The sequence below is a fragment of the Scomber scombrus genome, chromosome 23, assembly GCF_963691925.1.
Source record: "Scomber scombrus chromosome 23, fScoSco1.1, whole genome shotgun sequence".
NCBI classification, from domain to species: Eukaryota; Metazoa; Chordata; class Actinopteri; order Scombriformes; family Scombridae; genus Scomber; species Scomber scombrus.
The window spans coordinates 22542175-22568509 of NC_084992.1; the positions used below are offsets into that span (position 1 = coordinate 22542175).

At 38.7% G+C, this 26335-nt stretch overlaps 2 protein-coding genes across 6 annotated transcripts in view; both read left to right on the forward strand.

Moving 5' to 3' along the window:
• eml3 (EMAP like 3) overlaps positions 1–18308 on the forward strand; it is a 60903-nt gene extending 42595 nt beyond the window's left edge. For both annotated transcript variants that reach the window (XM_062444309.1, XM_062444310.1), the window contains 15 exons: positions 991–1057; positions 1688–1798; positions 2244–2339; positions 6608–6742; positions 6944–7082; positions 8687–8838; positions 8942–9067; positions 10608–10739; positions 10834–10901; positions 12074–12162; positions 12639–12736; positions 14571–14658; positions 14745–14843; positions 14931–15061; positions 17438–18308. In XM_062444309.1, the coding sequence (XP_062300293.1) occupies positions 991–1057; positions 1688–1798; positions 2244–2339; positions 6608–6742; positions 6944–7082; positions 8687–8838; positions 8942–9067; positions 10608–10739; positions 10834–10901; positions 12074–12162; positions 12639–12736; positions 14571–14658; positions 14745–14843; positions 14931–15061; positions 17438–17644 (1738 nt within the window). In that variant the 3' untranslated portion in view covers positions 17645–18308. The remainder of the gene's footprint in view (positions 1–990; positions 1058–1687; positions 1799–2243; positions 2340–6607; positions 6743–6943; positions 7083–8686; positions 8839–8941; positions 9068–10607; positions 10740–10833; positions 10902–12073; positions 12163–12638; positions 12737–14570; positions 14659–14744; positions 14844–14930; positions 15062–17437) is intronic.
• A 1611-nt stretch (positions 18309–19919) lies between these two features.
• The window catches only part of mta2 (metastasis associated 1 family, member 2), a 31187-nt gene continuing 24771 nt past the window's right edge, over positions 19920–26335 (forward strand). For 2 of the 4 annotated variants that reach the window (XM_062444410.1, XM_062444412.1), the window contains exon 1: positions 19920–20304. In XM_062444410.1, the coding sequence (XP_062300394.1) occupies positions 20277–20304 (28 nt within the window). In that variant the 5' untranslated portion in view covers positions 19920–20276. The remainder of the gene's footprint in view (positions 20305–26335) is intronic. The other 2 variants (XM_062444409.1, XM_062444411.1) reach the window with 1 other exon arrangement.

Genomic DNA, 26335 nt, shown 5'->3' on the forward strand with positions numbered 1-26335 from the left:
CAACCTGACCTAATACTGAGACTTATTTTTGGCTAAGTGTTAAGACATTAACACGGTCACATGTACTCAGTGAAATAAATCCAACCATATGCTTTTTAAACTGACCTCAGAGACCAAAAAAAACCCCTGCTTTGTGAAACCCGTTTTTTAACTTCAGCCAGTTTGTGAAGGGATTTCTTTTCATATAAGAGATGTGGATGAATTTGATTTGGTTGTGTATCCATCACATTTGATTTGAAATGAAACAATAACTTTTAACTTTAAGGTCGTTTTGACGATGACACTGATTTGCCATTTTGTCGAAAAGTTGTTATCTTTGGTTGTAACCATTTCTAGGGCCATTTCTCTTTCACTAAATTCACTGCAGCTATGTAGAAAGATTAATTTTAATCCTGTTTAGAAAGCCCTGATTGGTCGGCTACATGCACCGTATCACGCAGAAAGCCAGGCAAAGTTCAGGTTGACACAAACACGTCTCCACATGTCTTCTGAGTGTTTAATCGCAAACTCTACGCCAACACGTTGACCAAAACAACTTTAGCTTCTCATGCTTCACTAGTGAAAACAAAGCCATGAATCAGATCAATAAAACACGATTTCCCGGACGTTGCATGGCAGTTACACACAAATACACACACCCACACCTCCGCACAACCCTGCAGGAATGTAGAATGTAGAGCTTCATCCTGTCTGCTGTGGCCATTCTGCTGTTCCTACATTTTTCAACTGTAGTGACACCCTATGAACACCTTCAAGTTAAAGCTGAGAATCAAACACTTTATAGTCATTTTAAATCCAAAGTGCTGGAGTACAGAACCAACACAACCAGAAATATCTGCACTTGACTGTAAGAGCACTTTTGTCATTTTGCCATGGTGAACAGAATCCCATTTAGTGTTGATATGAAGAAATATATTTGAATAGATTTTTGTCCAAACGTCTTTTATAATCTCTTTTTATTTAGTGATTTTTTAAATGATTTTCTTGCAGTCTCACCATCCATCCTGACAAGGTGCGAGTGGCATCTGGACAGACAGCAGGGGTGGAAAAAGACAAGGTACCTACTTATGGATCCTTAATGGAAATATTTTAGCATCATGAAATACTATACACAGTATTTCTGTACACTTACACATGCTTTTATTCATTAAACAATGAAGCTATGAAAGTCAAATGCATGTATACTGTATTCTCATACATTTCAAAAATTACATAAATAACAGGCTGTGTGTGTGTGTGTGTGTGTGTGTGTGTGTGTGTGTCTATATCTGTGTGTGTGTGTCTATATCTGTGTGCGTATGTTTGTGTGTGTGTCTATATCTGTGTGTGTGTGTGTGTGTGTGTGTGTGTCTATATCTGTGTGTGTGTGTGTGTGTCTGTATGTGTGTGTGTCTATATCGCTGTGTGTGTGTCTATATATCTCTGTGTGTGTGTGTCTATATATCTCTGTGTGTGTGTGTCTATATCTGTGTGTGTGTGTGTGTGTGTGTGTGTGTCTATATCTGTGTGTGTGTGTGTGTGTGTCTGTATGTGTGTGTGTCTATATCGCTGTGTGTGTGTGTCTATATATCTCTGTGTGTGTGTGTCTATATATCTCTGTGTGTGTGTGTCTATATCTGTGTGTGTGTGTGTGTGTGTGTGTGTGTGTGTGTGTGTGTGTGTGTGTGTGTGTGTGTGTGTGTCTCAGCCCCTACAGCCTTGTGTTCATATCTGGGACTCCACCACGCTGGTCACCCTGCAGCAGATCGGTCTGGGAACCTTCCAGAGAGGAATTGGATCTGTTGCATTTTCCTCTGCTGTGAGTCGATTGTAGAAACACGCTGTCTCAAATAGTAACTTTTATTTACCTCAACTGCAGCGAGAACCAGACCTTTATTTGAAATAGGCTTATGTTAGAGAGACACAGTTTTTAGTATAATTCCCTCAGTCGTGTCATACACACCACTCTGCTGCTCTTCTCTGACAGAAATAGTTTTGTTTTCACTAATTATTTCCTGTTGCTTTAACTTTGCCATCGCTGAACTCTACCATGTTCTTTCCTGATAGACTTTTAATGTGAAAAATCATTGACTTTCATTGACAGTCCCTAAAATTGGCAAAGTAGAAGTGAATGAAACTGTCATTTTTCTTAAAAAGAGAAAGTGAGAAGAGCAGAGTGGTGACTGTAAAAATGTACATTACACTGAATTTACAATATTTTTTTTTTTTGACCAGCCTTTATTTATTTGTGATGTTGTTTTCAGGACTCTGGAGCGTTCCTGTGTGTGATCGATGACACTAATGAACACATGCTGTCAGTATGGGACTGCAACAAGGGGACCAAGCATGCAGAAGTCAAGGTAAAGAGCAGTATAGTTCTGGTAAAGTGTAAATGAACCTAACATTCTTAAAGTGTGATTACATGCTCTGAACTTTCCCTTTCATCACATTATTGATGGACAAATTCAAGCAGTCCATTTTTTTTTGTTTCTGTGCGGTGTCCAATCAGGTCAGAGTTCACCTTTGTTTAACTTTGACCTAGTGGCCAATAGGAACACTGTTTCACTGTATTTTGAAAGTCAGGCGTTTCATCACTATTTTTAATAAATAATCACACTACCAGATTTCATTTTGATCAACTTTTAATTATTACCTGCATCATAAATGGGACATCACATCACAGAAATAGATAGATTACCCTTACCCTTACTGTCATTGCCTTTACTGTCTGTGGTGTGAACATAAAAACACGGGACACTGAATAAAACGTATGACATTAAATAAAACATGGAACAGAATAAATAATATATATTGCAGATCATGAAATAAAATGTGGGTGTGTCTACCAGACATTATACAAAACACAAACAAACACACACACACACACAGTAAAATTGACCCCCCACCCCCTCAAACCCAAATGAATAAATAAATAAATGTATAAATTAAGTATGATTAAAAATTAATAAATAAATGAAATTAATAAAAGAAAAGAGAAAAAAATGATCTTTATCTTATTTAAAGTGCAAATTGCTATGGGGAAAAAAAACTGTCTTTGAATCTAGAGTTGTGAGTCTTGGCTGACCTGTAGTGCCTGTCGGAGGGCAACAGTTGCAGCGTGTGATTTCCTGTGCAGTCTTCACCACTCACTCTGGAGCGCTCTCTTATGTGCAGCAGAGCAGTCTGCATACTGTCATACAAATACTGTGTAAGTCCTGTTACTGTGTAATAGTAAAGTGTGATTCTGAATGATCTCTGACAGCTTCATTAAGGATTAATCAAACATGTATTAATGACTGCTACATTGATGAATGTGAATGGGTGTAGGGACTAATTAGGAGTCAGAATATGAACAGTAGGGCTGGGCAATTAATTGGAAAAATAATGGAAACCGACATTTAGAAACTCTAATCGACTTAATCTTGCTCATGTCAATTAATGGTGGTGTTCACTGTTGCCATGACAGTAAAGGTTGCATATCTTTAAGGAATTCGAAAACTTGTCTCCAGTGATCATTTTAACCCAAACCATGATCTTTACATAGTTCTAATCAACTATCAACGACATTAACCCTTAAAACATCATTATTTTCACTCCCTAAAGATCCTCATGTGTGAGGGCAGCAGTGTAAAATACAAAACAAAAGAAACTGTTCAAATACATAATTGTTCATCAAGGGTGGAGATAATCGTTCATTAATCGTAATCGAGGTTAAAAGTTCAATTAATCGATTTTTGCCATAATCGCCCCGCCCTAAAACAGTTGCTGTAATAAAGGCATGAATACTTCTAAAAAGCAATCTATTTTATATCAGATGTGCTTTTAGGTTGCTGAGGTGTTCCCCTTCCCTCGTGTGGCCAAAAATAACGCAATGTTTAAAAGTAAAAGACGTTTCAGAATTTTTAACAGAGGTTGGCTGGCAGTTGCCTCTAGTTTCTGAGCTCATCTCTGTACTGGACCTGGTGTCAAACTTGGAAAAATATGTCATACCGTTCCTTTAACAGAATCCTTTGGTGTGATGTGCTTTGAAAATTTCAGAAGGCTTTACATCATCTGACATTCATGAAATGATCAGTCATCAATGCATTCCATCCCATATTTAACCTATATAGAAACAATGCAATCCTTCAATGAAAATGAGAATGAGCCAGGCTACAGTAATGTGAGCACAGTGACAGATAAGCTGTTCTGCAGCCAGATGCCCGGCTGAATGTGTGGATGCTTTTTTTGTTTTTATAAAGGAGGTCTGTTAGCAGAGTGTATGGGGGGAGAAAGATGGCGGCGGTGTCTCTGCTATGCTTTTATGGGCTTTTATCCCAAAACTTCCCTGACAGCAATTTCAGCACTGCTGTCATGGCAACAGTGTAAATATTTTATACCGAGAATTTGTGTGTGTGTGTGTGTGTGTGTGTGTGTGTGTGTGTGTGTGTGTGTGTAGGTGGGTTTTTGAACTTATGTATCTTCTCAAGTCAAGGATTTAATGGGCTATTGCAACGACTTATATTTTCTGGAACTTAGCATCCAGTGTGTGTGGCTCAGTGTGGGAAGGCCAACACTGACCCTCACTGTATAAATATACAAGTTCATCCAACAAGAACAAGATAATTATACCCCCCCTCCCCTTTCTGCAGCAGTGGAACAGTCCATATGCCACTTTACAGAACGCCCATGAATGGAGTTTTTTGTGTAGAGATGATGTTGCTGTACTTTCTCTATGTGCTGTACTGTATGTATAGTCACTGCAGACCTGCCACTGTCACTGTCTGTACCTGGCTGCCGAAAACACCTCAAGAAAAATCCATCCATCATTAGGTTTCTTTAGAAATATGAGATACACAAATTTAACTTAAAGCGCCAGTTCTTGATTTTTTTTAAACTAGTTGAAGGCAGTGGAACAAACTGAAAACTCAGCACCCGCTAACCTTTCAGCTTTACACTTTAACACATATCACCATGCTTTTTATGACTAACATATTACATTTTTTGCTGCCTGCTGCTGCTGGAAACCAGTCTGCACAATGAGCTCAAAGATACAAAAAAGTTGTTTAAACCTGACGGGAACTGCGACGACTAGTGGCCTCTTTCACATTACACATACCATTGTCATGTAGAAATAGCTTTAATTAGATGCATCAAGTCCATTTTGAGACTCATATTTATATAGACATTACATGAAATAATAATAATGATAAAATAATTAAGGCTCGACTGATGCTGGATTTTTGGGGCTGATGCCAATGAGGGAGAGGGAAATAATTCCAATATTAATATAGTATATGGCACGTGACAATAATATGTAATGGAGGCTGTGATATTTTACAGTTTAAGAATAAATTTAATTTTTATAAAATGACATCAGTGCACTGAAACAGTAAACTTCACTGGGAATTTAATATTTAAATGTAACTTAAATTATGAAAAATATGAATTACATATAATAACATATAATAACATACATACAGAATTACATATAATAATTATATAATATGCAGCCTATATATCTTTAAAAAAATATCGGCGTATCGGACAGCATAAACACAGATACTGATATATCTGCGATAGTGATAATATTGGTTGACCGATTTATTGGTCGGGCTCTAAAAATAATCATGCGAAAGGAGTCACTCATAGTGATGATCAACTCTACAGAGCTTTTTAGTCTCTTTTTGTTCAATGTTTTATGTCCTACAACTTTCCTTGTCTGGTTCAGTCTCCATGACACTCCAAATGAGTGCTAACATTGATCTGTATGTGCTGGATGTGTATATAAAGCCACAATATGTCAAGTGTATCTAGGCCTGTCACAATAACTACTTTTGTTGGACGATATATTGTCTCAGAAATAATCGCGATAAATTATATTATTTTGGGATTTGTGCAATATCTGTGTGTGTGAGCACTAAAAATGTATCATTCAGTTCCAACAGGCTAATTGGCAGTTAACTGGAAGGGTGTCGGCCCTACATTACTCATCCCAGCTTTGCTCTGTACATTTAGGCCTGTCACAATAACTACTTTTATTGGACGATATATTGTCTCAGAAATAATCGCGATAAATGATATTATTGTCATTTGAAGATAATTTTATACCACTGATATAATGATAATATAATAGTATAATAATGTAAGGGGGGGTGGGATTGTAGAGTAGGGTCTACACTTGTATAAAAACACAGACTGTCATTATGGTTGGGGACAGAGTTATTATATTTAATTCTTCTACAGTCTCCACTCAGGACGTACACAGTGAGGAATGGAGGACACTACTTGTTTAGACAATGTGACATGAATAGCCTCTTAGCTGCTAATGTGAAGTGTGACAATACTGAGGTCAAAAAAATGATCAAAGTCATGTCCATATATCATAAGTCCATATATAGACATGATGATGTTGATAATTACCTTATCATATGATAGGTCGATAATTATTGTGACAGGCATATGTGTGTAATGTTCAGCCTCCACATGGTCCAAAAAATGGATTAATTCAGCTTTAAATTGACTATAATCTGTATTTTTTTATCCTAACAGTGGGTCAAATTTAATGTGGAAGGAGTTTTTCATCTCATGTCTCCATGTGACAAAGTCTTGACTCACTCAGTAATCATGTATTGTTTTAATGTTTCAGAGCACCAATGAGGCTGTTTTTGCTGTTGATTTCAACCCCAGCGACAGCACCAACATCATCACCTGTGGTAAATCCCACGTCTACTTCTGGACACTGACTGCAGGACAGTTCATGAAGAAACAAGGCATCTTTGGAGTAAGACACCGTTCAATTTATCCTGTCCTGCAAATCTTTAATTTCACATCAGTTCCCCTTATTGCCTAAAGAGAAATGAACGGTCTGAATAACTCTATGGAGTAAATCTGATTTAAATTGAAATATCTCATCAATATATTAAAGTATTTCTTTTTCAACCAGTACTAAAAATTGATTAAATTATTCTCTTTTTCTCTTCAGAAATACAAGAAGCCCAAGTTCATCCAGTGCTTTGTGTTCAGCCTGACTGGAGACGTTCTGACTGGAGACTCTGAGGGAAACATCCTGACGTGGGGAAAATCAGCAGCAGATATCAAAACTCTTGGTAAAGGAGCCAAAGGTCAGTATCAGAATCCCAAAAACACTCAGAACAATGAAAGGTGTGGTGAAGCTGCACCTTTGAAGACAAATGGGGACCGAATAAGCAAGGCTTACATTTCAAGCTTAATGATTAGTGTGAAGTTTTTAAGCTCAAAATGTGTTTTTAAACTTTCAAATCCATCTTTGGATTAAATATGTCAATAACCATCACCTGAATGCTTGTGTACCTCAAGTCAAATGAGAATATCGTTGTTTGTGTCTTCTGCATTCAGAAAGACGTGTTTAACCTACAGCTGTGAAAACAAATTGGAAAGTGAGAGCTGAACTACTGATCTTGAACCCTAAAAAAAAGAATGAAATTATGCTCTAAATAAGATAATAAAAAGGAAGCAAATAAGAAGATGTTAAACCTAAGTGGACAAAAAATTCTCTTTAAAAATGGAAATTTCAACATCAGTATTTCCATCATAACTGGAAAAACCCAGCTGATGATGAAGGTCATGTGTTATTATTCAAAATTCCACAACAGCTAGTAATGATTTGAAGATAAGTTTTTTTGTCAACATGAACATTTCTTTTTTTTTTCTTTAAATGTTTTAATTACTATTATTATTGTTCCCAATGGCTGCTCACCTGTCTGTTGATCTCACCACCAGAAGAGAGCCAATAATCAGTTAAAGGGCAATAACACTGAAAACTTAAAACAAACCATATGAAACAAAAATAAATGATGTCTACTTTTCCTTTACAAGACTGCAAGCAGTTTCCCCAATTATTATTTTTAATGTATATAAGATTAATTTGGCAGAGACAGTACACATTAATTAACTTTTAAGTTCACAGTAAATATGTCAGTTAGCCAAGAAGCTAGTTTACAAACTAATGGTTAAAAATAAACATATTCTACTAGGAACAAAAATTGTATTTGTATCAGTCGGGGAGTTCCGGTCCTCTGAAATGAGGCCAACGCGGAAGTAATTTAAAACTGCATTCTATCAAAAGGCCACCAGGGGGCGACCGTCTCTATACAAGTCAATGGAGAATTCACCTATATTTGACGATAAAGCAGGGTATGCATTAGGGCGTGGCTACGTCGTGATTGACAGGTTGATTGGTTCACAGGTTCAGGAGGGCGCCTCATGCCCCTCCTGACGCCCATATAAGTAGAATCCATGTTTTTATTTTTCCCAGCATGCACCGGAAATTTTCAAGATGGCGCTGCCAAGATCCGATACTATTGGCCTCCGAACAGCCGTCCACAAACCAACGTGACGTCAAGGATGTTACGTCCATTATATATAGAGTCTATGATTTGTATATAAAATGTTACAAATGACAAATCTGACAAAAAAAAATTCAAAAGTTCCAAAAATTACACCAAAAATAAAAAAAATTAAACAATTTAAATTAGACCTTATTACAATTAGTTGGAAAAAGTCTCATATACTACATTTATATGTCAGCTATGTTATTTTATTTTTTTAGGGTTTCTTAAATTTTTTGTTTCAAATGTAAACTTTTCATATAATTTTTTCAATGTTATATTATTGAATAAAATGTTTCATTTGCTTGTGTACGCACTGATAAACCCACTGAATCTGAGTCTTTTTTGGTTTTCTGCAGAGACCTTCCAGATTATGCGGCAGACCCGAGCCCATGAAGGCAGCGTGTTCACCCTGTGCAACCTGCAGGGCGGCGCTCTGCTCAGTGGAGGAGGGAAAGACCGCAAGATCATCCGCTGGAGCGCCGACCTGGCACCTGAGAGAGAGTGTGAGGTGAACCCAAAGTGTGCGTGTGTATGGGTGTGTTTGTGTAGGTAGAAAGACACACATTCAAATTAGAAGTCAAATCTTGTTTTTATGTGATGTATTCATCCAGATTCCAGAGAATTTCGGGGCGGTCCGCACCATCGCAGATGTGGATGGTGAGGAACTGTTAGTTGGAACAACCAGGAATGCGATCCTCAGAGGAACCTTCTCAGACGGATTTGTGGCCATAGTGCAGGTATGAACATAATGAAGGGTGTCAAGTTTTTTTGGATGCTTAAAACAAACTTTATGATTGGATATTTTTACACTGAAGCTTCCAAACTCTATTGTAAGCACTGTACTAAATGGACACTTCAACTAGGGCCCGACTGATACAGGATTGTAGGGGCTGATGCCTATATCGATATTAGAGAGCAAAAAAATTCCGATTTTGATATATCGGCCGATAATGTTATATGTACACAATATATAGATAAACACACACTTTTTTAGCAATGAAAAGCAAAAAAAAAACTATAAATATATTAAACTTGAATTAAGAAAAATCAAGTATACATAAAAAGCTGTTTTATATCAGCACATATTGAATAACATATAATACCAGTATATCTGTAATAGGTCAATATCAGCCACATCAACAGTTTGGGAAATACACTTACCAGTAGTTAGATGAGATGATTTTTCTTCTTTATTTTCTTTGTATATTCATTTCAGAGATAAGTCATGTGTTCTGCCTAGCTTAGCATAAACATTAGCAAACTGTTTGCTTTGCTTAGATAGAATAGAATAGATCTTTATTGTCATTGTACATTGTACAACGAAATTGAGATGCAACCCCTTATTAGTGCAAATTCAATATATACAAGTATCTCCTCAATTTCTTGACATTCAGCAAATGTGTATTTTCCAAAATGCTTGAATATATTTTTCAGCATATTAACTCTTTATTCTATAAGCTGAAGTTTAATATGTTTGGTGATGGGCACTACTAAAGCAAAATATCAACTGGAAATGAGGGAGATGTAATTTTGATTACAGGGACCAACAATACATTTTCTCCAATGTCCCCCCCTAACAACTGAATCCTTCCCTCACTATCTTGTGTCCACATTTATTCAGACAGTTTAGATCCCTGCAGATTGCAGTCAACAGCTGGCAACAGGAAGTAATTTGTACATGTGGTCTCCTGCCACCGCTTGTGATGGAATTTTGCTTTCCTGCCCACATTTTGATTTTATCAGTGGGAAACTGAAACCACTTTCAGCAAGAAAACAATACGTCTGAAGGCCTGCCTGCAGCCTCTAGAGACTGCACTGATCATTACATGGCACAGATGGAATGAACACTCAGATTATTTAGTAATTACATGGGCAGTACCAGCAGTCAGGATAAAAGTGCAACGTTTTTTCTGAGGGTGGCGCCAGATGTAACGCCAATGAGGTCATTCATTTATTTAGTGGAGTATGAACATGCTGTTACATTATGAAATATCTTAGTTGCAATATTGACATTTTAACCTGAGTGTGGAACAATTAGAAAGGATGGTGGTGTTAGAGGAAAAGTCATCGAAAATCATTATGATGCTTTCATACTATGAATATCAGCTCAGCAAATATCATTGAAATTAATTATTAGTTTCTAAAAGTTTTCATCACGGACTATAGTGTGTACTGTACTTGTAAGCACATGAAAGAAGCATTTATTTATTTATTTTCCCTGTGTGTGTGTGTGTGTGTGTGTGTGTGTGTGTGTGTGTGTGTGTGTGTGTGTGTCAGGGTCATTTAGATGAGATGTGGGGGCTGGCTACACATCCCTCTGTGAACACCTTCCTCACCTGTGGTCACGACAGGCAGGTGTGTTTGTGGAACACAGAGGAACACAAGCTGGACTGGTGCATCACTCTGGAGGTAGGACACACTGATCCTGGATCTCTTTATGCACGAATGCATGAATGCAATCACAAACACATGTTAACTAGTCCTGCGTGTGTATCTTTGGCAGGAATATGGGCTGTGTGCTGATTTCTGCCCAGTTGGATCAGTGGTTTCAGTCGGCCTCAGCACGGGAAGGTAAAACAACACGCAAGAAGAGTTCTATATTACACATTAAAGAGGTGTTAAGTAGTATATGAGCTGGGGGTTGAATCAAATGTTACAGTGAAAACATACCAAAAACGTCACATTTGAAAATTTCAATATACAATTTATAATAACATTATTTTAAATAAATAGCCCAGTGAGATGAGAAGATGCATACCACTCTCATGTCTGTGTGTTATGAATGGAGCTGGAGTCAGGACGTGGTTAGCCTAGTTTAGCATTAGCATTAGAAGCAGTTCCAGTGTGTAACACATTTCATTACATTTCTGTTAATGCACAGATTTTTTTTTTTTTTAAGTGTTAATCAATGAGCTTTAGAGGTGTTAGTAGGTGTTTTTAACTTTGGACAGAGCCAGGCTAGCTGTTTCCCTCTGCTTCCAGTCTTTATGCTAAGCTAGGCTAACCATGTCCCGACTCCAGCCCTGTTGTTGTTCATGTCGTTGTTGTTCTTACAGTTTGTGATGGTGGTATGTAGAACCTGATAATGTAATAATATCTGGATCATGTAATAACTCATAATAACGTAATACAACCCCTCATAACTCAATAAAAAATGTAATAAAAGAAATAACTTCCTGATAATGTAATAAAGTGCATCTCCCAGTAACAATCTCTGTAGCGATGATGTAATAAATTATTACATTAACAGGAGGTCATTACATTATTGAGCCTTATTTTTGCAGAACCTAATAATGTAATAATTTCCCAAAATTGTAACAACATTATTACATTTCTTATTGAGTACAAACAATTTCACTTTATTAAATCACACGTTTTATTATTTAATTTAACACAGACAAAAAAAGCTAAAAAGCTCAGTGAAGCTATGGGTGATCATTCATCACTGCTATATGAGCGACACCTTTGCTATCACACATAGTTATTTGACCAATTGTTATTATCATTATTCAATTATTAATAATAGCAGCTTTACCACACAACTACAAGGTTGATATCAGTCTCTCGCTGACATAAAGGAAACAAATAGGCGTGTCTCCCAAAATGTTGAACTCATTATGTAATGCAGTAAATGCAGTGCATGTGTAGAGAGAAAGAACGTAGTCTGTGCTACTGCATCCACGTGACACATGTAACTAATCATGTGCAATCATAACTGATACATGTCTCTGTCCTGTTTACAGGTGGGTGGTCCTCGACCTGCTGACCAGGGAGGTGGTGTCAGAGTTCACTGATGGGAACGAGCAGCTGTCTGTGATGAGATACTCACCAGGTCAGAGCTCACTGTCTGCACTCTGTCGTCAATCTGGTTGCTATGAGTTTCCTCAGACTTGAGATAGTACTGTAGTTTTAGAAAAATTCAATCAATATTCATCAACAAGTAGAGCTGTTGAGTCACAGCAGGAAGTCAAACTACTGTTCCCAAGGTAAAGAATGAATTGTGATTCTCTGTATTCTATTATTATGTCTTTATTGGTGACTTCAAAATTCAGATTCAAAGAAATCTTTCAAAGAGTTGGTCTTCAAAACTTCAGCTCTCCAGTAGACCAAAAAAGCTAGCCACAGAGTATTTTTCTGTTTTTTTGAGAGGGATTGTGAAGTATTTCTTTCTTTTCAATAATAGACAGTAGACAGGCGACAGGAAATGAGCAGAGAGGACATCCAACAAATGTCCAAAAAATGTCCCCTAAGAGAAAGCTGTGATGGAAATCCCCTTTTTATTTTGTGAATCGCCTCTTGTGTTTTCAGACGGCAGCGTTTTAGCCGTTGGATCTCATGACAACTTCATCTACATCTACAATGTGACAGAGAGCGGCCGGCGTTACACCCGCTTCGGGAAATGTAATGTGAGTTGAATCTAAAAGGGCCCTTTTGTTGCTTTGACTTTCTGTAAGTGGAGTTTATTTCTGTGTGTGTTCAGCCATGGTGGATATTACTGCTGATGTCACTCAGCTCTTCTATGTAAACAAACCATACATGTGAAAGTTACCACTTCCTATGTGCTACTTCCTATGTAGTACAGAAATACTCACTAGAGCAACAAACGTAAATCCTGTGAATCTTTAAAAAAAACAACAACTTTTTTTTTAGCTTTTACACACCATTAGCCAACTGGTCTAATGCAGCACACTGGCTACACTCTGTCACTTATCCTTTACTTATTTACACACATGATCCACATGGCAACTGCCCAGGAGCTCCAAACGTCCCAGTTTACCCTGATCACACATCCTGCATGTGTATGTATACATCCTTTGTTTATGAGCTGTTGAACATACAGAGAGAAAGAGAAAGGAAGCGTTTAGAGAGAGGAGTATGATGTAGTTATGTGGCGTTCATCTTAACCCTAACATACTGTTTGGGGCATTTAGGACATTTAACAGCTGTAAAAACCCCAAATGTCTTTTACTCTGAAATTTGATGTGGCCCAAGTATTTTAAAATGTTATACTTTTGTATAGATTCTACACATTTGTGTCCATTGAGGCTGTTCTGGGTCAAATCATCTCTGTATCTATTGACAGTTGTTTTAGTGAAATGAATAGTTCATAGTTTTAATAAGATAGTAGTTATGAGGATTTCTTTTATGATGTAGCAGTGAAGACTGATGGCTCTAATGGTTATACAATAAACCCCACAGCTCCATAAAGTTATAAAATACATTTCCATCATTATTGCTATGTTATATTTTCATGTCTTAGGTAAAATAGGACATGATATTGTGTGATAGATGTTTTTTTCTCCTAAAATGAGAAAACATTATCTCTGAAACATGAATCAAGGTTTAATCACATTGACTATTGATGCTTTCTAAACACATCTGTGGTTCAACATTTGGTATAGACACTTTTGATGAGGGCTTTTGAGACCGGGTCAAAATATGAAATGTATTGCTATATAATGTATAATAGTTTTTTTTATGTATTCTGACTTGTAGAAAGGCCCAGCGTAGTGATAGGAATTGATAAGATTTTATTGATATCAATGCCATTATCAATTCTGCTTACCGATCCAATTCTTTATCAATTCCCTATTTCCCCTTATCATTTTTTTATGTGGAACAAAAGTTGAGCTACACAGGTTTTCAGTGACAACGCAACTGTTCTATTATGATATACTGATTCCCATGGTTTGGAAAATTTGGAACCGATTCTAAACTGGAACCGGTTCTCAATTCCCATCCCTAACCCTGCCTCAAAATCGAGTTACTATTTGACTTTGCATACATAGTGCATTATTTTAAAGGCGCAGCGTGTATGATTTAGTCTAGCGGTGAGATTGCAGATTGTAACCAACTGAATACCCCTCGACTGCCCCTCCTCTTCCAAGTGTGTAGGGGAACCTAGGGTGGTAGGTCCTCTCTAGAATCAGAGTTTGGTTTGTCCATTTTGGGCTACCGTAGAAAAATGGCGGACTCTGTGAAGGAGGACCCACTCCCTATGTAGATATAAAGGGCTCATTCTATGGTCGGGTGATTATACACTCATTAAAATAAATATACATATGAATATTATATTCCATTTGTGCCAAGTCTGTTTCTTTAGATGCCACTAAATTCTACACACTGCACCTTTAAATGAATTAGCTTTATGTTGTTTTTTCTGTGAATGTGTATAAAATAATACACTCTATGATTAAAGCTGTTTAAAGTGACATTATATCTGTCAATGTGTCCACTCAGGGTCACTCCAGCTTCATTACCCATCTGGACTGGTCCAAAGACGGGAAGTACATCATGTCTAATTCAGGCGACTATGAGATCCTCTACTGTGAGTGAATATATCTCTGTGTATTTATATCCTGCAAGTTGTCCTCATCTGTGTGCTAACCGATGTGATTGGATGTCTTCTGACAGGGGACATCGCTGCAGGCTGCAAACTGTTGAGGAATCGCTTTGAGAGCAAAGACAGAGAATGGGCGTCCTACACCTGCGTGCTGGGCTTCCACGTCATGGGTGAGACATGTTCAGTTCAATATCCCGACATTTGTGACAGAGAGTGAAAGTGAGGGCGGTGATAACGGTGTCGCTGTGCTCCTCCAGGCGTGTGGTTGGAGGGCTCCGACGGCACCGACATCAACGCGCTGTGTCGCTCTCACGGTGAGACGATGGTGGCGGTGGCTGACGACTTCTGTAAAATCCACCTGTTCCAGTACCCCTGTCCTAAACCAAAGGTAACACTCATCACAGTATTGATCTTTAACTGCCTCTGTACAATAAAACGGGGGAAAAAAATCTTTCTTTGGTTGACACTTTTTCCATTCTTTGTGTGATTCCCGTAGATTGTAAATGGTAACCTTTAATTTCTCTAATGATTTCAATCATTTCACTTTTAATTCTTCATTTCATAAAGCCCAGGAGAGCATCAGTGACAGACAGTTTCTGCACTTCTTCATGTACCTGCAACTCACATTTAGTGATTAAGTAATGTTTAAATTGGAGATTCTAACCAGCAGAAGAGTTAAGGTAGAACGAAACAGTGTTCAACAATGTAGCTGAGTGTGGATTTATTGCCAACATTTATGATTTATGACCGTTCTTAAAGTAAATTCTACTCCCTCTCACTCCTGAATATGTAAATATGTCTCATTTCAGACATTTTCCTGCTGGACACAGACATGTTAAAGTCCATCCTCAGTGTTTGTGTACTGGAGACTTCAAGTTTAGACATCACACTTTTATAAATTGCATATTGGGGCCAGTGTTGGCTCCAAACTAGTTGTGATGTCACAAATCACACCGATCTTAAACTGAGATCTAGGGTGAGCTCAGAGAAACTTTATTCATTTAGCAGATGAATGTGAAAACAAACTGTGCATTACATCATTCTGCACAGAGAAGCTCAAACCTCACAGTGATGTAAAAGAAAGCAAAACACATATTTGAGTGGAGAGGGAGTCAATAATGGGCTCTGAGCAGATGCAAATGGATCCAAATTGGGTTTTTTTAAACTGTTTTTTTTTTTTTTTTTCATTTAGTTACCTTATCACATGGTTACACAATTTGACCAAAATGTGCACTTCTTCTCAGTGTCCTTGGAGCTGGAATCAGTTTGATTAAGCATGAACACCCACTAATCTGCTTTTTATTATAATATATTATTACGTCACATTTTGGCTCATAATCATCATGTTTTCTTCAGCAGTCCAGTGAGTGTTGTCTGTACACTGATGGATGTGCTAGTCACCAAATAAGCATCAGTTTTCATGGAGCGGATTCCCTCCTTTGATATTCAGACACTCCGGTCTTCATCACATTCACTGCTAATGTCGTGTAGAGTAAAATAAGCTGACTGTTACTTTTACCTCACGATGGAATTCTGCAGCTCGGTGCTTTGTGTAACTTGACAGTAGTTGGTAAAAAAAAGACTGTTTGAAGTTAGGGACTGTCTAAAGTGCATTCTAAATGTATTTTATATGAGTGTGTTTCTCTTTATCTAAAAATCCAAAACACTTAAAACCACCTTTACATCATTTGCACTTCCTGCCAGAAAAAAATATTTTAAAAAATATGCAAATCCACACTGAAGTGTTAGGTTCACAGCACCACATCAACTCCAGACAACATAATCAGGCTGTATGGTGCTTTAATTATGTTCCCCACGTGAACTGTGTTTATATGCTTTAATTCACTCTGTCACATAGAACAGCACTTGACTACACACTGTGTTTGTATAGCAGCGTTCATGCAGGTTCCAGTTTAACACATGACTGACAGTCTGATAGAAAATAAGACCGAACAAATATAAACAGTGAAACAATTTAAGACTAATGCACACAAGAAATAAACGTGTACAAAAGGAAGACATAGAAAAAGATTTCAATTGATAAAAGACAATAATAGAAAATAGATAGAATAGAGAGCAAAATATTTTACATCATAGATGCAATAAAATAAATGATTACATAAAATGAGTGATAACCATAAGACACTCTAATCAGCAGTCAGACTGAAGAAGTTTTATGTTAACCCTTACATACTTTTTGGGTTCAATTTGACTCCTTTTGACATTTGATCGCAAATGTCTTTTAATCTGAAATTTGATGACTTTTCCTAAAGTGGCCATAGACACTTTTTATGAGGGGATTCTTATTTCTTTCTAGACCTTCACAGTATATTCTGGGTCCATTTTGACCCATAACATACTGTGAGGGTGTAGAATATGAACAGTATGTAAGGGTTAAAGCACTTTGAGCAGCGCTTAGATCCTCAGAATGCTCCAACAGCTTGAAACATAAAAGCTAAAAACTGCTTCCTGGTTCATACGTTGCAAGTATGTCTGACATGTAGGCTTCTGCAAGACAAAGAGGTGCTTTAAGCTACGTTCCAGCTGCCTGCATGGTGTCTGTTGTAATGTCATTACCTGCTAATACACCTATAAATCCAGCTCTACATCAGCACGTCTGCACATGTCATCTTCTATTGTTCTTTTTCATGTAGACAAATGAAGGGGTGTGGTTTATCTCCAGAGCAGATGTAGCTACAACTTTCACAATCATTTGATCAGCAGTGTGTTCATCCACAATCATCCTTCTTTTCTTTCCCGCCAGGCACCGAGCCACAGGTATGAAGGCCACGGCAGCCACGTCACCAACGTCTGTTTCACCCACAGCGACTCCCACCTGCTCTCCATCGGCGGCAAGGACACCTGCATCCTTCAGTGGAAGGTGATGGGAAGCGGGGGGGGCGGCAGCAGGGAAGGACTGGCCTCAGTGTCATCCACCTCCACCAGCTCTCCAGAACCTGCCACCAGCTAGGAAGGACGTGACAGAAAGAGAAGTGTTTACACACAGCCAGAGAGGCGTGTAAGACAGTGGACAGCAGCCTGTTATTGGCTCTTGAGTGTCACTGCTGCCTCAGTTTCATACAGAACATGTAGAAGAATGTTCATATTAAATGTACACTCGTGCACACGCATAATCATGTTTAATCCTTGTGAACTGGACGGTGTGATATCCTTACCATAGCACAGACTGTTGAATATGTGGAGAAGATCATAGGAAGTCATATGTTTGCTGGTACAGAACATGACCTGACTGCTGTGGTGACAGAGACTTTAGTTTTCAGTGAAAATTCCTGTGTTTCACTCTCACGTCCATCTCATTCTGCATTGTGGCCCGCACCATCTTAAGTGCCTTATTATGACATCATGTTTTTTTATATTTTTTAACAGAGTTTTTGTTGACATCTCAGCTAATATCAGAGCTGTTTTTTTTCTGCTTGCGTTAGACAGACTGTGATAATCCTGTTCAAATGTCAAATCAACTCTCAAGATTTCTGACTAATTCATATCTCATTGTAGTAGATCAGTACACTTGAAAATGATTACCTTAGTTCAGTTTTATAAATATTTAAAAGAATGTTGGGAATACTGTGATGTTGCATCTGTCGAGCTCCTAATAAATAACTGAAGACTGGAAACTGTATTGTGTGTCATTCGTCACTAGTGGGCAGTGTTGCTCCAGGAATCATGGGGTTACACTATAAATCCAAACCAGGGACTACCTCACAGTGATCCCATTGTTAGAAGTTAAAGTAATATGATAAAAACACACATATTATCAACAATATATATAAATAATCAGAAGTCAAATATACACATTGTATATTAGTATTATATATTTTGGATTTTAAGCAATGTGTAAGCAGTATTGTCATGTGGCTGGTTAAGATGGGGTTAAATTTAACAGCTTGATATACTGTGTAGTTTTATGTGTTACAATGCATTATATTCTATGAACTGATCATATGTTATATAGTGTAGTAAAAAGTACATTTCTGCATAAAATGTAGAAGAGTTACTAAAAAATGACAATAAAAAAACATACAAATAATAAAAACTACAATATTTGAGTACACTACCCTTCAAGGGGTCACACGCTGAACGTGAGGGGCAGATGAAAAATTATTTCATTCTTTCTTTAGACAGTAACAAACACAACATATTCTATATTTGTATCTGCTAATATTGACTATGTATCTCATCATTTTGACTTAAATGGTATAATGGTCTATAATTTATTCATAGTAAACCCTTTTAATTGTCATTTCTACCATTTGTTTTTTTTCCCTTGTGGGGTTGGGCTTCCATAGAAACAAAAATGACACTTTGCTTATTTGTTTGCTTATGTTTTTCATACTTATTTATTATTCTTTATTCTTATTGATGCTCTTCTATTTTACTGTCTGTGCTTTTTTGCTGTCTGTGCTGCTGTAATACTGCAAATTTCCCCATTGAGGGACTAATAAAGGAATATCTTATCTCTTAACAAAAATGACACTTTGTTTATACAGGTCACAGCTCATAGATACAGCCTGTCACTAAAGGTTACAGGTGGACATTATTTTATTTAAAGTAGGTCACAATCAGTCATAGTTTCAATCATTCAGTTTCATTATTCCCTCACAGTGAATTCTGGTGCATAACAGTAGTAGTAACTCTGCTCTCACAGCATGTATCTCAGTCAATGTGGAACTGATTACATAACATTATTACTTATAGCCTGCTACATGTTTTATAATAATACAGATTCTAATGGAGTTTACCTGATGGTGCTGACAGGGATATGTGTGTGTGTGTGTCTGTGTGTGTGTGTGTGTGTGTGTGTGTGTGTGTGTGTGTGTGTGTGTGTGTGTGTGTGCGCGCGCGCGCGCGCCCGTGTGTGCGTGCATTCCCAATTTCCTGCCTTGTCTTCATTTGGCAATAACTCTTTTTTTTACTTTCTGTGCTATATGTTAGGACTGTGTTTTCATGTAAACCTTATTTCACCTTTTGCCAATGACCCACTAAACTTTTTTGGCTGTTTATTAAACCTATTTATAAACGTATCCACCTCCAGCAATTTGCCTACGTGTCTATATTTTGAATTACAAAATGAGTTGTTTATTAAACCTGTGTCAAGAAAAAAAAGTTAATTGTGAGATACCGGAGATTGCCGACAACCTCCGAAGATGACGATTCGCGCACGAACGAAGGGGGCCAGTGAGTGTGTGTTTTCTGTGTGCGAGTGTGTGTGTGTGTGTTGAACTGAGCGGAGGTGAAGAAGAGGAGGATGAAGCTGGGAGCGGAGGATGGGAGGAAGAGTGGAGTAAGAGACAGGCTAGCTGTGTGTGTGTGTGAATGAGTGAGTGAGTGAGGAAGAGGAGAGGAAGGTCGTCGGAGGGACCGAAAACAAAGACTTGTATTTTTTGGATATAACCTCCGGAACATTACTAACGGAAACTTTCAACTTTTTACCCGCCACAGCTCGGCTTGTTGTGCCCGGAGCCGGCTTTGTTTCACGGCGGGGGTGTCTACGATAAATGAAGGAATAAAATAGATCCCCATCGACCTTTTTCTACCCAAGCGGGGAATACCCGGGGACTGATTTTGATAAAGGTTACAAGAGAATGGCGGCCAACATGTACCGAGTGGGAGGTAAGGAATGTTTTACATTTTTAAGACCCCCCCTCCAACAACGTGATTGTTCGTTTCGGCAGCAAGGTGGCTAACTAGCCGCTAGCTGTCTGTTCAGTTAGCCGCTAACCGACGCTAGCTGTTTCCTCGCGTCCGTACGTGCGTCAAATCTAATAAAACATCCAACAATGTAATAGAAATGTAAATAACTCCAACATTACTGCTCAGTTTCTACTTAGTTGTAATTAACCAGAACCACTCATGCACTCGACATAGATAATGTTATGATACACCAAGCAGCGTGTATTTTGTATTTTCTTTTAGAAAATATCAACTTTTAAAACAGAATAGTGTGATATCCCGGGTAGTTTCCTCCACCAAAATACGCCGTCGGCGGGAGGCTGCCGTGCACTGTGAACCACTTCTGAAAGTTGGCATTTAATGTAAAATAAACGAAGCTTGTTGGCTACTATAGTTTGCTGGTTGTAAGCAGACGGTGCAACAGTATATTGAATAATTTTCTGACGTGGAGTCGGTACATTATGGTAACGTCCTGGAGGTGAACACAATGCCAGACAGCATGAAGCTAGCTGCCGTTGAGAGACCAGCATCCGACGGAAGCTAATGCTAGCTTAAACTGGCCGGTGTTTCGGTGTAACTAGTGACCGTGTTAACTGGTGACTTTCAGTCCAATGCGTCCGTCGTTGTCGTGGCGACAGCAGCTGTTGAAAAGCCTAAAAGCATCAAATGATCTTAAAGTGGGTTTTCAATAGCGCGTGTGTGGTGCTTCTTGTCCTACAGTATATAAATGAAACGGTGTCGCCAACAAGAAGCATTCAAATGTCTTCAAGTTACTTTTAATGTGGGGAAGAATATGGCTTAGCAGAGCTACTGTACAGGTTATCCAGTTGAATATGGGCCACTTTCAGATTCAGGATATCTCTAAAAATCCAACGAGTTTCTACTGCTCTGTTAAGTTAAAGGCTACGGGTTGTTTCTCACATTATAAGAAACGAGAGGTTAATGCGTTTGGCCTGAGCACAAGTGGAACTTACGTAATTTCTTAGCGTAGACGTTAAACACAGACGAGCGTGTTTAACAATGATTTAAGTTAAATTGAAGACTTCTTGGAGGACACCCACATGTCCTGTTAGTGTTTTCAGCAGCTACCGTCACTACAAGCAACCATTCGGCTGAAAGTCAGCAGTTAACACGGTCACTCGTTAAACCGAAACACCACCTAGCTTAGTCGGCGGGGTGGCTTAATTTCATTATCGCCTCCGCCATATCACTTCATATGCGGTTAGCGTTAGCCGTGCCAGCTAACTTTGAGTGCTAAGTTTTGCGAGCTTAGCCTTACGTTTGTGTTCTTGTAATGCACACGTTTAGCTAAGTGTTGAGTTGATTAATAGCTTTCCATATAGCGTTAGCACTGTTTTACTACCAGACACGTTGGTTAACTTATTGTTCATTCCCGAAAAGGCTGAACTTACAGCAACTTTCTATGAGTGCAACAATTTCAGTAGCAGTGAGACTTCTTGCACAATGTACCGCTTACTTTATCCCCGCACAGTTGAATTACATGAACTTTTGCAGCACTCTGTGAAATATCAGGTGTTTATATGATACAGTAAAAGATTGCAGACCGTATCATTAATACCTTTCGACTCGTCTGCTCACACCGGGTTTGTAAAAGTCACCATTATTGTGGAGAGGGGCAGAACGCCGGTAGAGACGGCTAGTTGTCTGCTAGCTTGCCTCCACTGTATTTCTGTCAGTCCCATCAATCCTGAGAGCTACACAGAAACGTGTAGTCGTACTTCACTGTATCTGTTGACATGTCACCTCGTCTTTTCAGCGTTTGTGGTCAAGCTTTTGTTGTCTCCGAGCATCAGTAATGATTTAAGGACTTAGTGTACCTTCTTTGAGTGTGGCGTTGGGGCAGCAGAGATGACTGAAATGACAGTAAGACAGTGTGACAGGCTTACCGCTGTGTAAGGTCACATAGGAGCCTGCTGGCTATTTAGGTCATGGTGATTAAACACTACTCTGCAAAAATATGCTTAGATCATTCCTGTGTTGTGTCAGTAATTTCGAATTTAATTATAGCGTGCTAAAAATGTAAATCTGCTTGTTTTATGGGTTTATTCCTCTGTGTTGCTTTTGCATTGGGCGTCATGTTTTATGTTCCTCTTATATGCACAGCAGACGTGGCTTTGGTAGTGACTCCATATCCCACCATCACTCTCACATCATTTGATGATAGGTGTCTGTGGATGCTCCAGCAGGTAGTGTCCATCAGTGTGGCTCTTCAGCACTTCAAGTTGGAGTTATACCTCTGTGAAGATGCATGTTATTTGTGCAGGGGTGCAGAGAAGTGGTGTCTGGGCAGCTGTAGCTTGTAGCAGAGCCTCACAGAGGAGCTAATATACAGACCTCATGTTGTTCCTAATTTCCTAATAATACTACTAATAATAATCTATTAATAATATCCTAGTTAGTGCATAACAAAGAACTGTATTTATGGGGAGTATCACAAAAAAGTGACCCTTGCTCACCTGTTTACATTCTCAGGTGAAGAATTTAAGTAACAAACAATAGCTGCACTATTCTACAGTAGTGCAACATCAATGTGCTCAAATGTAGCTATTGAATACATTTTCCTTGATTTTTGCTATTTTATAGTAACTGTACCGACAATAGAGACAGTGTACAATTGGTGCACTTACTCCAACCTGTTGCGAACTAACTCACAGAATGTTGTAGTCAGTGCAAAAAATGTGCCCACAGGAGAGCATATAATTTAACATATGAGGATTATATACCAGCCATTCTTGAGACCTTATTTTTTCTATGGATAAATAATCATTCTAGTTTTAAAGTTGTTGTTTTTTGTATTTAGTGCCAAATGACCTCCAGGAAACCTTAAAAAAGAAGTTTTGAGGAAATTAAAGACCTTTAAAAAAATAAACAGTTCCTCTAGTTGTGTGTATTTGCTTTCCTGTTCAGAGCTGCATATTTAATATCGAAGCTTTGTGACAACTGACTGACAGATCGTAGCATTATATGAGCATGTAGCAGTCGCTTCCTCTCCTGCTGTGAAACATCTGCATCGCGTTGATATTTTTAATCAGAGTTCCAAAATAGGCTTTTCTTAGCTTCCTGTACATTATGGTGTGGTAAATGTGACCCAGCTGTCTTGTGTACACATGGAGTAACATGTAAATATGCGGGCAGATTGACAGATAAGGCCATGTGACGCGAGGTGATGTCTCTGTCTCGACCAACAGGCGTCCAGGAGAGAACTTTATACTTTTAGAATACAAGAAAACATGCTGGGTCATGTGTGTGCAGTGCAGTTTAGTGTCATACTAAGCCTAGCTGGTGTAATAGTTGAGTTAGTGTCAGCAAGATTATGTAATAACTCCCAAATTGATTTAGAAGTAGCCCACACACTAACCAGGCTGTTTGGTTGTATAATGCAGCAGCTATAGTCAAATAAATGCAACATCTCTCTAATGCGCCACATCAATCTATCAGACTGAGTTGATATTTAAAGTGTGTGTGTGTGTGTGTGTGTGTGTGTGTGTGTGTGTGTGTGTGTGTGTGTGTGTGTGTGTGTGTGTGTGTGTGTGTGTGTGTGTGTGTGTGTGTGTGTGTGTGTGTGTGTGTGTGTGTGCTTGCTCGCTCTCTGGCTGCAGCTGGCCCGGTGCACGCAGCTCTCAGCTACAGCGAGTGTCTACATTACCAGTCCTCCAGAAGCACACAGTGTTCAGCCCCTGCATGTAAGATCATTATCTTCCCCAGAGATTAGTCAAAGGGCTTCCTCCTCTTCATTCACCCTCAAGCAGCCGGCACACTGCGCCACTCCAGCCGCATACGTCCACAACAAACACTCACACGCTCTCTCTCTCCCTCCTCACGTCCTCCCTTTTCCAGACCCAGCGATGCTACATATACATTAACATACACACATTAACATAAAACCAGCTGATCCTTTTTTCAAAGGCAACATGATTATACTGAGCAGGAGTGTCAGGTGAAGCTGAGCTGTGTGTATTGTCTTCAGAAGGTCGAACCCTCTGAAGTCCAGTGTGTCCTGGATCATTGATCTGTCAGCCCCTCCTCCTCCTACTCCTCCTCCTCCACCTCCTCCAGGATCATGCTGTAATTTGTCCCAGTGGGGGAAGAAGAAGAATATTGACAGCTTGAATGTTAACAAAATAAGTCCCTCCTTCCAGCATGTCTCTGTCTGTACAGCTAGAATCAGTCATGTCAGACACAGAAGAGAAGAGAAGAGTGCAAATCCCCCCTTTTTGGTGCTTCAGCCAGCGCTGTGATGTAATGTGCTGATGTTGACTGTGAACAAGGAGGTGATGCCTCTCTGCTGCTCGGCCTCTCTCCATCAGTGTGATAAGTAGAGCAAGAAATCCTCTCTCCCCCTGTCTGAATTCTTCCTTCCCTCCATCTCTGCTTGCGGTGATGCATCAGAAACCCACTGATATCCTCCCGAGGCTCTGTGTCCCCCGCTTGTGGGAGGACCAGATGGAGCTTGACGTGAAGCCACAGTGCTGTGCATGAGCTGCATCAAAGAACTACAAGGAAGCAGTGTGTGTGTGTCTGTGCTCACAGCACGATGATTGATAAATGACCCACAGGTTTGATCAATAAGGAATAAAAAGGATGAGCGCTCTGAACCAATATTTAGTATCTGTCTACAAAAAAATTCAGCAATTACACAGTAGCACCAACTCTTTTGAATAATTTAGCCAACTATATTTACATCAATCAGTCACTAATGTGCACCAAATAAGATTCAAATTACACATGCACCTCAGCCTCACTGTAGTGTTACATTAAATAACTCATTTGAAGCAGTTTGAGCCAATTTGTGATTGCACCGTGGTCAACATTTTGTATACAAATTAAATATTATAATATCTCTCAACACATCAATACATCAAATAGTTGCAAAGTAGAAGCTGCTGTTGGCTTTTTACTAAGAGAAGCACAGAAGTCTCCTGGACAGTGTAACAATATTACAGCTTCATGTTCAGACCATCACTTAAAATCAGTGTTTTGTTCAGTTGGTAATGACTGGATGATAACTGTGCTGCTCATGATGAGTCTCATGTGCTCTATCTGTGCAGAAGAAGACAGTTAGCAGCATATCAGGACTGGAGTGAATGTAGAAGTCTTGGTTGTTACAGTTGGAAGCAAACACAGAACCACAGCTGCCAAATACCTAAATATCCAAAATGAGATTAATTCATGTTGTGGGTTTATTATCAGCTTTCAAAAAATTGCCATAGTTAACATTCACTTGTCATTATGTTTTTTATCATAGAGTTTGTTCGTTTGAATTACCCCTGTGACAAACATTGTCACTTTGTATTATTGTTACAGTTTATATTATATTAGCAGTGCACAAAGCACAATTTTAAGCTTGTTGATTGTATGTTTTGTATGACACACCCTCACATGCACAGGCTGGTACCTTTTTTCATATTTTCTTAGATGATTGTTGTGCAGCAGCAGAACAGTTTACACCAGTGGTCTTCAACCTTGCTCCTGGAGAGCTACTGCCCTGCATGTTTTAGGTTTCTCTCCACTCTAACATACGTGATTCTAATAATGAACTCGTTATCAAACAGCTGAAGCTTGTCAAAGGGCTTGATAACAAGTTAATTATTAGAATCGGGTGTTAGAGTGGTGGAGATACCTATAACATGCAGGACAGTAGCTCTCGAAGGAGCAGTGTTGGTGACCACTGGGGTCTACAGTGTGCACATGCTACAGATATCTTATAGTTCATCTTCAAAGAATGCAACATCTGTGCACATCTTTGATTTAATAACTAAAAATGATGTTTATGAGACATACATGAAGTATATAGTAAAGACTTTATTCACCATCAGTCAGAGACTAACGCTGCCTACACTGAAGGTGTCACATTCATGTTTTTCAGTCTGTGTAACTCATATCTGATGGAACATTACACTTTTATGTTAATCACTACAGCAGTCTGCACAGTCTGCATATGTAAGCATAT